This window comes from Prionailurus bengalensis, chromosome A1 (assembly GCF_016509475.1).
Source record: "Prionailurus bengalensis isolate Pbe53 chromosome A1, Fcat_Pben_1.1_paternal_pri, whole genome shotgun sequence".
Taxonomy (NCBI): Eukaryota; Metazoa; Chordata; class Mammalia; order Carnivora; family Felidae; genus Prionailurus; species Prionailurus bengalensis.
Window position 1 is genome coordinate 52,922,146 of NC_057343.1, and position 14,795 is coordinate 52,936,940.

The following is a 14,795-nucleotide window of genomic DNA, read 5'->3' on the forward strand; positions in this document are numbered from 1 at the left end:
ACTCACTCAGTCCTGGGAACATCAGAAAACAAGTCCATGTCACTCATTCTAAGTAGACTGAATCTTCTGTACTCCTATATTTGATTTATAGTATGTTATTATTTTGTGTTTCACATCCAAAATTTACTCCTATATTTGATTTATAGTATGTTTTTATTTTGTACTTCACATCCAAATTTTGCTTCCATGTGTTTTAATTCATTTGTGTCCCAGTTTATTGCCTCATACTCTCTAATACCACCACTAGGCATCCAAAATTAGCTTATTAAATATCCCAAATAATTCTGAGGTTTCAATGTAGCTTTGGGTATTGAATTTAACATGTGACCTTTAAAAGAACAAAGAAAAACTGTGTTTTATGGAACTCTTTTTTTCATATAGACTCCCTACACCACTCTTATGAGTAATGTTTTCATATAGATCTTCATCTTCAAAGAAGCATTTATTGAAATGAAAATTTAAATGAAACTTAATAACTATAAAGGAGACCATGTAGAACCTAATTATGGCTCAAGAAGATAAAGGGAAGTTAAAAGGGACATGGTAGATTGATAAATACTATTAACTCTCCAGCTGTCTTTCCTTTTCATATCCTCTTCTTACACAAACCAACAGGCTAATGTTGCCCTTCAATATCTAAAGAAACTACACACTTTCCCTAAATTTGTAACAAACTCAGTACCATTGTATCTGTAGTTTATTTTTTCTCTAAAAGCACTAAATTCCCTTCTTTCTCTCATTTTGGCCTTTGTTGAGCCCAAACAACATTTATTTTATACGTGGGTATGTGAAGATGGTTTAGTATTTACACTAAGTTGCAGACTTCAATGCTACTTAACTTCGCTGAGGATCTGAGGGTAGTAGGTGATGGTACTTTTTAAAAATATCATATGGAGCTCATTAATGATTTCAAGGAGGCAGGATTCAGTAATTCGGCACAGTAACAATATTTTAAGGGAATGCAGATAGGTTAAATGGGTGGTTGTAGACATGGATACCACAAAACCATCTCCATTCAGCCCAACAAAACTCCACTGTGGATATACTTGAAATCAAAGTCAAAGGCTGGTCCCTTTGGCCAACAAAACTCTACAGCACTCAATTATAACCTCTTGTACTAATGGCATGGATCTCATCTCCTTTCCTAGAGGTTTGCCTTTTTCACCTGTGCTTTATCTTGTTGGATGAACGGAAGAATAATTGAAGAAAAATGAACCCACATCATAAGCTTTAATACTCCTCTGCATGGAGTATTCTAAAGCAGCTACTCACAGCTTCCTTGGAATTAGTCATTAAGCCCAACTACTAACAATCTTGAAAATCAGAGGATGGTAGTACTAGAAAATATATAGTCCAAACTTTTCTTTTTATAGGTAGGGAAATGGATACATGTTTGCTTTTATGCATACAGTCCAGTCACTGACATAAGCTTAAGAAAAATTAAGCCAAACCACGAAGAGGGGAAATAGAAACACATCCTTTAAACTGATGTCACTTGTCTACAAGAAGATGCAAACTCATATAGAAGCACTACAGAGTCTCCAATTATAGTCACAAATGGAACCGCCTGATATTTCTTGGCAGCTAATGACATTTAAGGAGGAAAGAGTTTTCCTATTGCTTATAAATGCTCATCCAGAGATTTTTGTCCTTCTCCCACAATCTTCTAATGAGTCAAGATAATATGGCTATTTATACTTTTGAAGGTACTTATAATACAGAATTTTAAAAACAACTGTAATAGAATTTTTAAAAACCACAACTTACTTCCTTTAACTTATCCACGTCATCTTTCACTTTTTCATAGATTTCATTCGCTGTTCTAAGTTTTTTCTTCCACTCTGCTACAGTTTCTGGGTCAATTTTACTTGGATTGTCTGCAATTGGATGTTTGTCTTCAGTCTGGCTGCTTTGCATCAAGGTTAAAGGATCCAGAATAGTCTTGATTTGTGACTCCAAGCTGAGATTTTTACTCTTAAGGTCTTCTACCTCTTTCTGCAGACAATCTATTTCATCCTGATAAAGAAGTGCACATCCATTAGATAGACACAGATACTGAACACATATGTATGCTAAACGGAGATCAATGTGTTTTTAAATTTTATACTCAAAATTCTGTAGATATACAGATTAGTTACGCATCAGAATAGTTCTGTAGGCAGAAAGTCACGTACAGTTGAAATTCTCAAAATAAAACTGGCATTTCCACTGCTTTCATTTTAATTCAGTGATAGTTTCTGGTTAAAAAAATAAAAATGTCAAATCTTTGATTTTATTGAAGATATCCAGAAAACAAGACAAGTCACATGAATTCAACAAGGAACCCATTTCCTTCCACTTTCCATTTCAGAATAATTTGTGTCATTTTTAGTTTCACTTTTAACTTTTCTACATTCTGGTTCTTCCATTACCACTATGACTATTTCAAGTATTAGTTTTCCCCATCTGGAACTGCTTATTATCTTAAACCCAGTTACTAAACATTTGATCTAGAACTCTTTTTTGTGATACCATTTATTAATCTATAATAGATATTTCATCTTAAACTAAGACTGTTAGAAATTCTGTTGTTAGAAAATAAACTGGCAAGTAGCTCAATAAGCCAGAACTCTTAAAGGATTAATCTGATTAGGACCTAAGTATGATAAATATTAAGTATTTAAGAATACATTTTAGAATTAATATAGATAGTACTATTGCATTATAAGAAAATCACTTTATTTGTTGGAATATATTAATGAATAAACAAATAAGAATAGGAAAACATATATGAATCAACATTTATACAGTCATTTATTTATGCCTCACTTTATTTCAAAAGTTTTTGAGGCAACTGAAGCAGTTTCCATGCATATACTTCAAAATATTTTGTGTCAAGGGGCGCCTGGGTGGCTCAGTAGGTTAAGCATCCGACTTCGGCTCAGGTCATGATCTCATGGTTCACAGGTCTGAGCCCTGCATCGGGCTCTGTGCTGACAGCGCAGAGCCTAGAGCCTGCTTTGGATTCTGTGTCTCCCTCTCTCTCTCTGCCCCTCTCCTGCTCGTGCTCTGTCTCTCAAAAATAAATAGATGTTAAAAAAAAATTTTTTTTAAATAAACATTAAAAAAATAACAATAATTTTAAAAAATATTCTGTGTCAAAATAAGAGATTAATAATATCCCCTCCTTAGTCAACATAAAATAACAACTGGGCTTAATGGTTACTATTCAAAAACATACATATGCCATAAGCATGAAACTAATTTGGAAAATTTCCATTCCCATGTCAAATCACCTTCACAAGAAAGAAAACTACCGCATGATCCTACTTATATGTGGTATCTAAAAATGCTGAATACATACAAGCAGACAGTTACACAGTGGTTATCTAGGGTAGGGAGGTAGGGCAGATGGGGAGGTGGAATAAACAAGATGGGTCAATATATACAAAGTTGTAGGACGAGTAAGTCTAGAGATCTAATGTACAGCATGAGAATTACAGTTAATACTGTAGGCTGAATATCAGAATATTGTAGTACTGAATACTAGAAATTTGCTAGCAGGGCATATTTCAGATGTTCACAGCACAAAAATAAAAAAGGATATGATGAGATGGCTATGTTTATTAACTTGACTAATGCAATCATTCACAATGGATATGTATATCAAAACATCATGTTGTGCCCCTTAAATACATGCAATTTTTATTTAAAAAAAATCACGGTTAACATGCAAAAAAAAAAAGAAAGAAAGAAAATAGCATATTTCACACCAAAATCTCTTTGCTGGTAGCTGACATAAGTATATTTACTTTACCAAAACTAATGAGCATAAATTATCAGTGAGTTAATAGACAAACCAAATGGAATGAAGGTTATAGTCACTGTTTACCAGAGCATTCATAATGCCTTGTGGGGGCTGGAAGACTGACTTTAACAAGTGAGTTTCCTTTGTTTCCCAACTTCTTGAGGGAGCAAATACTTATAAAATGATGTCTGTTGACAAATTTGAAATTAAAGAAAGGAAAAAAGAAATGCTTGTATTTGTTGCTGTCTTCTATTTGAAATAGAAAAGGAAAAAAGAAAAAAAGTTCATCAAATAAGGTATTTTTTTTTTGGTAGGCTCCCTACCCAACATGGGGCTTGAACTTACAACCCTGAGATCAAGAGTCGCATGCCTTACTGACTGAGGCAGTCAGGCGCCCCTCAAATAAGATATATTTAAAATTTTTTTTTTTTCAACATGTTTTTTTTTTTATTTATTTTTGGGACAGAGAGAGACAGAGCATGAACGGGGGAGGGGCAGAGAGAGAGGGAGACACAGAATCAAAAACAGGCTCCAGGCTCTGAGCCATCAGCCCAGAGCCCGACGCGGGGCTCGAACTCACGGACCGCAAGATCGTGACCTGGCTGAAGTCGGACGCTTAACCGAATGCGCCACCCAGGCGCCCCAAATAAGATATATTTAAATTGGCATCTAAAATAAGATTTCGGGCACCTGGGTGGCTCAGTTAGTTAAGTGTCTGACTTCAGCTCAGGTCATAATCTCACAGTTTGTGGGTTCTAGCTCCACGTTGGGCTCTGTGCTGACAGCTCGGAGCCTACAGCCTGCTTCAGATTCTGTGTCTTCCTCTCTCTCTGCCCCTCCCCTGCTCGTGCTCTGTCTCTGTCTCTGTCTCTCTCTCTCTCAGAAATGAACATTAAAAAATAATAAGATAAAATAAGATTTCATTGGATGTTTACTCTAAGAAGTCCAGAGACTGAGATAGCTCAGTTTTACCTTGAATTCAATGCTGTCCTCATTTTAAATTGTAAGTATTATTTACCTCATATTCTTTGTGGAGTAACTCAAGTCTAGTTTTCCGAAGGTGCTTCCTGACTGTATGGCTTAGCATAGGTTCACTTTCACTTGTCCCTCCTACAGGACAAAAAAAAAAAAAAAAAAAAAAAAAGTAACTTTCTTTGGATTTAAGCAGTATGAAAACAAAGATAAACTTTTTTCTTATTGTTTTATATGGTTCTCCAGCTTAATTTCTTCATACTTGGGGCTGCCACTTAGGCCTTTTCTCTATCTTGATGTTGAGAAAAGATAAATATCAAATAATGCCACAAGAAATACCTTCAATAAAATATCATGTGTGTTTACTTACCTGTGTATCTTATTAAATTCAATGAAAGCAAAGGCTATATTTTGTTGTCACATTTGTACTACTGCAAAATTTGAATACAAGACAAATGTTAAATAATATAAAGCCAATGGTTATATTTATATTTAACCAATAATTATGTAATATATTATCCATATCACCAATTTAAATTTTATACAATTATCAAATGTTTACCTATATATATCATATATAATCATATAGGATATAAATATTATTATAACCAATGTATTCAAACATACCTAGTTACTGGTAACACAAATAAAAAGATTAACGTGTCTTTTTACTGAATCTAATAACCCAGTTACAATGGATTATGAATAACAGCATTAACTGTATGCACGTAACTCAATACAAGTACACTCAAAATGAATTCTTCCTGAGAGCTCTTTACTTATGCTATGGTTATTTTCTTTGTACTTCTTAGTATCATGATAGCAAAGGCATTTTACAGATGTTGTTTTTCAGGACATTCTATCCAAATACAAGGATGCCTGAACTATTTTACTTGAGAGAATTTATGAAGTATCACTTATATAAGAATGAATAAAGGCAGGAGAGGGACGTGAAGAGAAGCTGGGGAAATACATTCAAATTATTTTCATCAACAAAGTTCACAGCAGAAAAATACTCCTCTACCAGATTTTACCCAGGTACCCAAGAAACTAACCTTGGAACAATCTCTGATTCTTCTTCAGATTTCTTAGTTCCAAGTCCAACTAGTACTTCGATAATGGCAAAATGACATCAGTGAAAACTGTCTATTTTCGTCTTCCTCCAAATATACACTATTTAGAGATTGTTTCAAATCTGTTTCTATATGTTTATAAAATAGGCCCTTACCGATAATCTCTTTGCAAGGATTTTCAGGAGTGATGGGGACTCTGCAAGCTGGACACTGGCTATTATTCTTCAACCACAAATCGATACAAATTGAACAAAATACATGGTTGTTGATGCATATGACAGGCTGGCGTACCTTTGAAAACAGAAACATTACTTTTAGTACAGGGCAACAGTCATAACTAGAATCCCAACAGGTTTAGTTTAGAGCAAAAAAATTGCTTCTCTAGAATACAGCAGAGTAGGTGTTTTAAAAGGAAATTATCTAGGATTTATAAAAAACATCGGTTTATAATTTAAACAGCAAACAGTGCTGATGGAAATACGGACATACACTAAACACAAAAATCTCTGACTCCATTTAAACAAGCACAAATACTAATACTTTACATTTGTCGTCTTATATTTTACAAAGGGCTTTCACATGCACTTTCTCTGTTTTTGTTTTGTTTTAAATAATCCTGTGAAGTAAACACAGGAAACATACATCACAAATGAGGTAACCAAAGTGTAAAGCAATTAGGTGGCTCAGGATTAACTATGTGTTTTGACTGTGTGTAGTTGTTTTATAAGACAGAAAATAGAAGAGAGAAATTACTTCAGTTTTCTACCTGATACTAGTTTGTTTACATATTTATTGTCTATCTCTTCCATTAGAAAGGAAGCTGCATGAGAGCAAGAACTTCCTTCGTCTCATTCATGCCTAAATCCCTGATGCCTAGAAGGCAGCCTAATACACAGCAGGTACTCAAAAAAAATGTGTTAGATTAAGTAACTGCTATTAAGACAGTATTTAACATTAATTAGGTAGGGAACTTGCCAGAGGGAATAATGACTTGATATTCTTCAACCAGCAAAAATTTTTAAATAGAAACCAAAATAACACCGAAATGCTTAGGCTTTCACTTGATTTACAAAGAAATGTTACTGTGGGACTCAAAACACTTTACAGCATTTTCAATATTTTCCTGTTCTAATCATAAAAATACCATTTGAGAGTCCTGCACTAGAGACCAGAAGATCAAGAGAAAGCAGAGGAAGTAGAGAGATAAGGAAGAGACAGAACCACCACAAAACACTTTCTGCAGAGGAAACGCTTGTACTGTCCTATATCTGCTTCAGAAAGACACTATAAGTATTCGTTCATTTGAAAGGGGTCTCCGCCCTCAAAGAAATCACAGCTGTACGGCAGTTCAAGATAGGCAGCTAATCATTTTCAGTCTCACTGTGAAGAACTCTCTGGTTGGGGTGCCTGGGTGGCTCAGCTGGTTAAGTGTCAGACTCTTGGTTTCGGCTCAGGCCACGATCTCACGATTGAGTTCAAGCCCCACATCGGGCTGTGCGCTGACAGCATGAAGCCTACTTGGGATTCTCTCTTTCCTTTTCTCTCTGCCCCTCCCCAGCTCACACACACTCTCTCTCTCAAAATAAAAAAATAAACCTAAAAAAAGGAAGGAAAGAAGGAAGGAAGGAAGGACTCACTCACTCTCTGGTCTTTGTCTGGCTTTCCAAACGTTTAGATGCTCCCTGGATTATGAACACTAACATATGAAAACTAAATAAGAAAAGATAATTCAGCATGCATTTAGACTTCCTTTTAGAGAAACCAATTCTAATTCATTCAGTTCAAATGATTGGACAGGATTCAAATGATCTGAATGAATGAATGAGACCATGAAGGACAGCTTCTCAAACTCTTATTGTAAAGTGAGCCTACCTACAGAGCAAGGAGTGAATGTTTATCCAGGACGTATTCTTGGTCAGAGTCTCAAGAGGCAGACAAGTTGGAACTTCCTTTGCAGGTTCTGTTTTTTCTTAAAAAGTCAAGTGATGCGTCTGAGTCCAGACCATTATATATTTTTGGGTGTTTTAATTTCATCTTTAAGTCATGAAATGTTTTAAGAAGAAAAAATTTCTCAAACTACATACCAAAAAGATATTGCCTTATCTAGCCTATAGCTTCCTGCAACACACACACACATACACACACACCACATTCCTGCAATACTCCTAGAAGTACATATACCCCTAAATTAAGAAACTCAGCTAATGAAAGAAAACTTATCTTCTTGGGCTTTTAAAGCAGCGATTTAATGTCTTTTTTTTTTTTTTTAAGTCATGAACTCATCTAAAATGGATGAAAGCCAATGGTCAAAACATAAAACTGTGCACATTTAAGGAGATTCAAGATGGTCTCCTACTCACTACAGGCTTCCCTCATTGGAAGCTCATTTAAAGGCCATCAGTATTTTTTTTTTTTATTGTAGAGATAGAACATGAGCAGGGGAGAGGGGTACAGGGAGGGAGGGGGACAGAGAGAGAGAGAGAGAAAGAGGGGGGTGGGGAGAGAGGGAAAGAGAATTTTAAGCAGACGCCACACTCAGTGCGCAGCCTGATGCGGGGCTCCATCCCACAATCCTGGGATCATAACCTAAGCCCAAATCAAGAGTCAAATGCTCAACCGACTGCGCCACCCAGGCACCCCATAAAAGCAATCAGTATTTTCTCTGTAACTGCTCCCACAACTAAAGTTAAATACCTCTCCAATCTAAAAAAGGTTTTGGACATCACAATGGTTGGTGCTATCATTAACTAAGGTGAGAAAAGTGGAGGAAGAGGAGTCTTATAGGTGGTGGAAATCAAGAACTCTGTTTGGGCTATATTAAATCTGTGATGCCAGGGTGACTTTTAAATGGACAAGGCAGAGTCTGAGAATCACTGGCATAAAAAATTAAAGCTACAGGACTGGAGGAGATCCCTTCCATGGGCAGAGTAGCTGGAGACAAGGCATTCCAGGAAGAAGAGGAAGGAAAAAAAGGAGCAACAGCAAAGGGAACTAGTCTTACAGAAGCCAAGGAAAGTTTTTCAAGAGGAAGACAGTAGCCAAGCATGTCAAATAAGAAGAAAATGAGCTTGATATGGACAGAGAAATGACTATGGGATTTAATTACATGGAAGTCATTGTGATGTGTTACTGACAAGCACTGTTTCAGTGAATGATAGGGGTGGAAACTTGATTGAAGTCTGAGAGACAGAGAAGGTGAAGTGATGACAGAATATAGACAATTCTTTCATGTTTTGCTGTAAAGGAGTGAGCATAAAAATAAGACCATGATAAGAAATGCCAATGGGAATGTTATGGTAAGGAGGGAATATTAATGATGAAGAAAGAAAAGCAGGGATCAGAGCCATAGGCAGCAAAGTCCCTAAGAAGTCAAGAGGTAATGAAATCCAAAGCACAAAGCAGAGGTTTGGCTTTTATGGGACTGAGGATCTGTCTTTCATTGTAACAAAAGGGAAGACTGAGGGTGTGAGAACAAATGCAAAGGTTGGAAGATCTGCTGATGGAAATGAGAGAACTCATATCTAACTGTTCCAAATGCCTATATTTCATCATTAAATACGAGGTGAGGTTACCAATTGAGAGTGAGAAGTTGGGTAGGGATATCAACTTGAGAAAATAGGATAAAAGCAGTTATTTTGAAAAGTGAAAAAGTAAACTTACTAGTAATTTTGGCAGGATTGCCAAACATTGTTAAGTTCCTATTTGAGATCTGTGGTTTTGACTATAAACTAAGACCAACTTAACATAAATGTGTATTTTTCTTACCAATTTTTACCTGTTCAGTTTCAGGCAGGAAGCAAATGAGTAGTACAGTTTACTCAGAGTTGGATTTTTGCCAAGGAGAAAGAGAGAGACAAGGGAATGATGACCATAAATGTCCACGGCTAACAAGGGACATGAGTGTATGAATGGTAATGATGATGGTGAAAAAGCAATGTTCATAGAGCCAATGAACTGGTCTTGATAAGGCTGAAGTAATGCTGGAGAAGAGTCACAATGAAAAGAGGATCAGAGGGTAAGTTGCTTCTAATCAAAATACCGGAGGTGGTAGAGCTGCTTTCTCTAATGTTTTTTCCTGGGCCATCTTATCTGGCATAGTTCTATTTCCTCTCTTAATCTCATGTATCACATGATGTTAACATCTTTCCTATGACAACTCCTGAGAACCCTCTGTAACTGGACCTCAGTAAGTGGCAGAGCTTAGGATTTGAGAGATAAACCTGGGGCCAACTCCAGCTCTGCCATTTGAGCTGTTTGATCTTGGGCAAGCCCTTTAGTGACAATGAGCTTCTGCCTCTGAAAACAGTGGTTTAACTCAGTATACTTTTCATTCAGGCATTAACATTTAGAAATGTAAAGATGTAAATACAGAGAATACCACAAAACAATCCTAAAAAAAAAGAGAGAAAGAAAGAAAACAGAAAAGAAAAGAAAAGAAAAGGTAATAACATTACTATCTCCGTATGCTTAGGAGCTAACACCATGGAAGGATCTTGTAGCTGCCTCAACCACAGCATGTTCAAAACCGAACTTGGCCTCCTCCACACATTTGCTCCTACTGCTGCATTCCTCATCTAAGTTCATGGCAGTACTGCCTCATTACTTGGGCTAAAGCACTCAGAGCTATCTCTGACTCACTTATCCTCACCATCCAATCTTTCACCAAATTCTGGTATCATGTATCAAGTCTAAGAAGCCAGAGACTTTAAGATGCACCAATATTTTATGTGCCACTAAGAAAACAGAATGGAAAATGCTGCCAAATACAACTGTAATATGCCATCACTTGTAAGATACAGCCAGGTTTCAAAAAGTTATGATGTGAAGGGGCGCCTGGGTGGCTCAGTCGGTTAAGTGTCCGACTTCGGTTCAGGTCACAATCTCATGGTTTGTGGGTTCAAGCCCCGCGTCAAGTTGTGTGCTGACAGCTCAGAGCCTGGAGCCTGCTTCGGATTCTGTGTCTCCCTCTCTCTCTGCCCTCCCCACTCGCACTCTGTCTCTCTCTCCCTCAAAATAAACATTAAAAAAATTTTTTTTCAGTTATAATGTGAAAAAAGTCCATCCCAGAATGTCAAAATATGGCAAATCTACCTCCAAATGTTTTTTGTTTTGTTTTATTTTTACCTATCATGTATCCCTTCTTTTCCATCTTCACCTCAATGAGTTCAGGTTCTCATTCCTTTACCCTTGGATCTACTGCAATGACCTACCTCCTCACAAGCTTCCTGGCTTCCAAATATTCAGTTCTGTCCACCTCTCATACTGATGCCAGTGCTACCTTTCTAAAATAAGTATCAGTAGCTTTCACTGCTCTCCTGCAAAACAGCAATGATTTTTCCCTGTTCACAGTTTTAAGTATAGCATTCAAAGAACAACATAATCTGGTTCTTAAGTAGCCATTTCGTCTGCTATTTCGATACTGATCTTCTATTTCAATACTTGATATAACCTGCACTTCAAGCACACAGATCTACTTGATGTTCACCAAATTAATTGGCACATTGGAGGCTCCCTGTTTATTGTGCTCTCATTTCTTAGCTTGATATATCCTGCTGGCCTCCAGCTTCCCCAGTGAAAATAGACTCCCTTCCAGCTTTTAAGATGAAGATCAACTGCTACCTCTTCTGCAAGGCCTTCATTAATCCTTTTTAGAATTAACCGGGTCTTTGTCTGATTTTCCTAAGGGTACTCTTTATGCATTGATTTAATGTTCACTTCTATCTGCATTGTGCTTTACTTATAAAATTGTTTACATTCTGTTCTCCCTGTTAGATTTCAGGCTCTTTGGGGGCAGGAGAGGGGCATGCTCATCTTTGTATCCACATATAGCACTTGCTATAATGCCTGGCACACTCTAAGATTAATACAAGTGAATTTTGATGTATTAAAATGAAAGGCTGAGATAACGTTCCTTTAAGTGTCTCAAGAAGTAAAAGGTCAATGGCCACTGCCAAACTGTGAAACAGCAAAAGTTTAACCTTTCCATTTAATACACCAAATTATATAGAAGAACAACCACAGGCAGACGACTTGACTCTGTCTGCTAAGAGCCACTGGCAATGCCACCCACAGGAGAATTATTTTCACTGTTTGATACCTGGTATTGTCACTCTCATTGGGTTGGAGTTTTGAAACGTTGACTAATTCACTTCTTTGGACCAAGTACTTATCAGATGATTATTTCTAAACAATGGTTTAAATTTACCTTAGGAGAATAGAAACCTATAAATAAGAAATAACTACTAAAACAAATTACTTGTTATTTATTTGACTGTAACCTATAAGAGCAAAATACAAAGCATCTAGCCCTCCCACAATTCCTGTCCACCCATCTTCCTCTACCAAGATCCTGGTATATACAGTATCAAAATATGCATATGATTTTCTTCAATAAAATCTTTCTGAGATAAAGAAATAGTCATAATTTGCCTATATTATTAAACTTTCCATCCAGTTTACTCTCAAATGAGATCTGTGGCAGTAAAACAGTATTCTTATGAAATAAAAATGCAAGACAACAATGGCAAGTGACATGTACAATTCCAAACTCATCTAGAGTAAGGATGTTGAAATGATAGTCTAGGATAATGCACCCTGAGGGTGGTGAGGAGGAGGAGGAATGGAAGAGAAAGCAAGGTATGAAAAGTGGGCTCTTCGGGGCACCTGGGTGGCTCAGTCGGTTGAGCATCTGACTTCAGCTCAGGTCATGATCTCACTGCTTGTGAGTTTGAGCCCCACGTCGGGCTCTGTGCCAACAGTTCAGAGCATGGAGCCTGCTTCAGATTTTGTGTCTCCATCTCTCTGCTTCTCCCCTACTTGCACTCTGTCTGTCTCTCTCTCTAAAATAAATAAACATTAAAAAAATTAAAAAAAAAAAAAAAAGAAAAGTGGGCTCTTATCACTGAAATGGGCCTGAGAGGGCAATCCTAGATGGAGAAAAGATTAACCCTAAATCTGTAATTCTACTACACAGTTTTCATTTCTTTTATTTGAAGATGTTTCAATTTTAAGAGACCACTCTACCACCAAAGCTCCTTTCTTAAAAAATAGATGTACCTGAGAGAAGTCATGTCAAAATGGGTTATTCATTAATATCCATATCATCCTGGACTCACTTACTAGGAGTTATTATACACTGGTTTAAGGACAAGGTTTCCCAAATTCAGCACTACTGACATTCTGGACTGAAGAACTTTTTTTTTTTTTTAAGTTTATTTATTTTGAGAGTGTGCATGCAAGTGAGGGAGGGGCAGAGAGAGAGGGAGAGAGGGCCAAGCAGGCACCACACTGTCAACCGGACCAGGGGCTCAAACCCACAAACCAAACCATGAGATCATGACCCAAGCCAAAACCAAGAGTCTGACGCTCAACCAACTGAGCTACCCAGGGGCCCCTGGACTGAAGAACTTTTTGATATAGGGATCTGTCCTGTATATTGTAGGATGTTTAGCTAGCAACATCCCTGGGCTCTACCCAGTAGACGCAAGTAGCACACCCCTGGAGACAATCAGAGGCGTTTCTAGGCACTGCCAAATGTCCCTGCAGGATGAAATCCACTCCCAACCCTTTCAGAACCACTGGTGTAAACTATTCACATATTTCCCTAACAACCTAATGGGGTTGGTAGTATCAAATTCATTATCAGCTGTGGAAACTGAGACTCAAGGAAAAAATAACACAGGTTATAAGTGGCAGAAACAGTATTTAACCATCATTCAATGTGATCCAACTGCAAAGTGAGTGTTCTTTCAACTAAGAAATAGTTTTTTCTTCCTTAGTACAGAGTTAGTGAACAATAATCTGGGAGTAAGAAATAGAGAGCACATGCCTGAAAGAAGCAAGAAATTTGGAACAAGACTTTGGGGTCAATAGGGGCTGTAGAAAAAGGCCACTGAGAGAAGTGATGGGAAGGAAAAGCAACTTAACTGGCCTGGCAATTACACCTAAAGTCAGTTCCTGTGCCTTTTATCATCTTTGCTAGAGACTCGAGTTCATTTTTCTTCAAATAATATTCTTTCTTGCACCTATGTCAAAATTTTATGGGTTTCACTAGGGAAGACCTAGAAAGACTGAAAAAGAAGGCTGAGGTATAAAAATGATGGGTAATAATAACTCCTCTGACTCAATTTGGGGATTTTGGAAACTTTTCAAAATGAAATTTCTGGATTGTTCTTGCTACGTTTCAAGAAATCTTTGGCTCTGGGCCAAAACTTAGGTCCTAGAACTTTAAAACTATGTGATCCTGAGAACTAAGTTGCTTAATACCTATTGGTTTAGGTCTCCATTTCTTTCTAGGTAAAAGAAAAAATAATATATCTTGCCTCCCCCACCTTCATCACTACCTAGAATGCTTTCAAGAATCATATTTCTTGGGGCGCCTGGGTGGCGCAGTCGGTTAAGCGTCCGACTTCAGCCAGGTCACGATCTCCCGGTCCGGGAGTTCGAGCCCCATGTCGGGCTCTGGGCTGATGGCTCAGAGCCTGGAGCCTGTTTCCGATTCTGTGTCTCCCTCTCTCTCTGCCCCTCCCCCGTTCATGCTCTGTCTCTCTCTGTCCCAAAAATAAATAAACGTTGAAAAAAAAAATTAAAAAAAAAAAAAAAAAAAAGAATCATATTTCTTTAGTAAATGTGTCAGCTCTTACATTCCGATCTTAAAATTATTAGGATACATCAATACTTTTTTTTTTAAGTAATTTTTAAATTATGCCCTAAGTACATAAAAACATAATACTGTATTTTTTGAAAGTGTCTGCCTTCTTCAAACTTAATTTGGAAAGGAAAAAAATGTAGTCCATATGGCTTTTGTCAAAGTAAATTACTTGTGACAATTACGTACAATCCACTCTTGGGAACCGAAGAGTCAATCAGGAATCAAACGTGGGCTCAATGTACTGAGGTCAATAACATGCTGGCCAATCAACAGCCCCTGATGAACACTGATTAATTAATTTAGTTGCATAAGG

General features: G+C 37.2%; 1 protein-coding gene across 1 annotated transcript in view; it reads right to left on the reverse strand.

The window, feature by feature from the left end:
- Window positions 1-14,795, reverse strand: part of OBI1 (ORC ubiquitin ligase 1) — a 42,079-nt gene that overhangs the window by 23,374 nt on the left and 3,910 nt on the right. The window contains exons 2-4 of the mRNA XM_043581212.1: window positions 5,988-6,123; window positions 4,806-4,897; window positions 1,768-2,016 (exon numbers count right to left, since the gene is read on the reverse strand). Of these exons, the coding sequence (XP_043437147.1) occupies window positions 1,768-2,016; window positions 4,806-4,897; window positions 5,988-6,123 (477 nt within the window). The remainder of the gene's footprint in view (window positions 1-1,767; window positions 2,017-4,805; window positions 4,898-5,987; window positions 6,124-14,795) is intronic.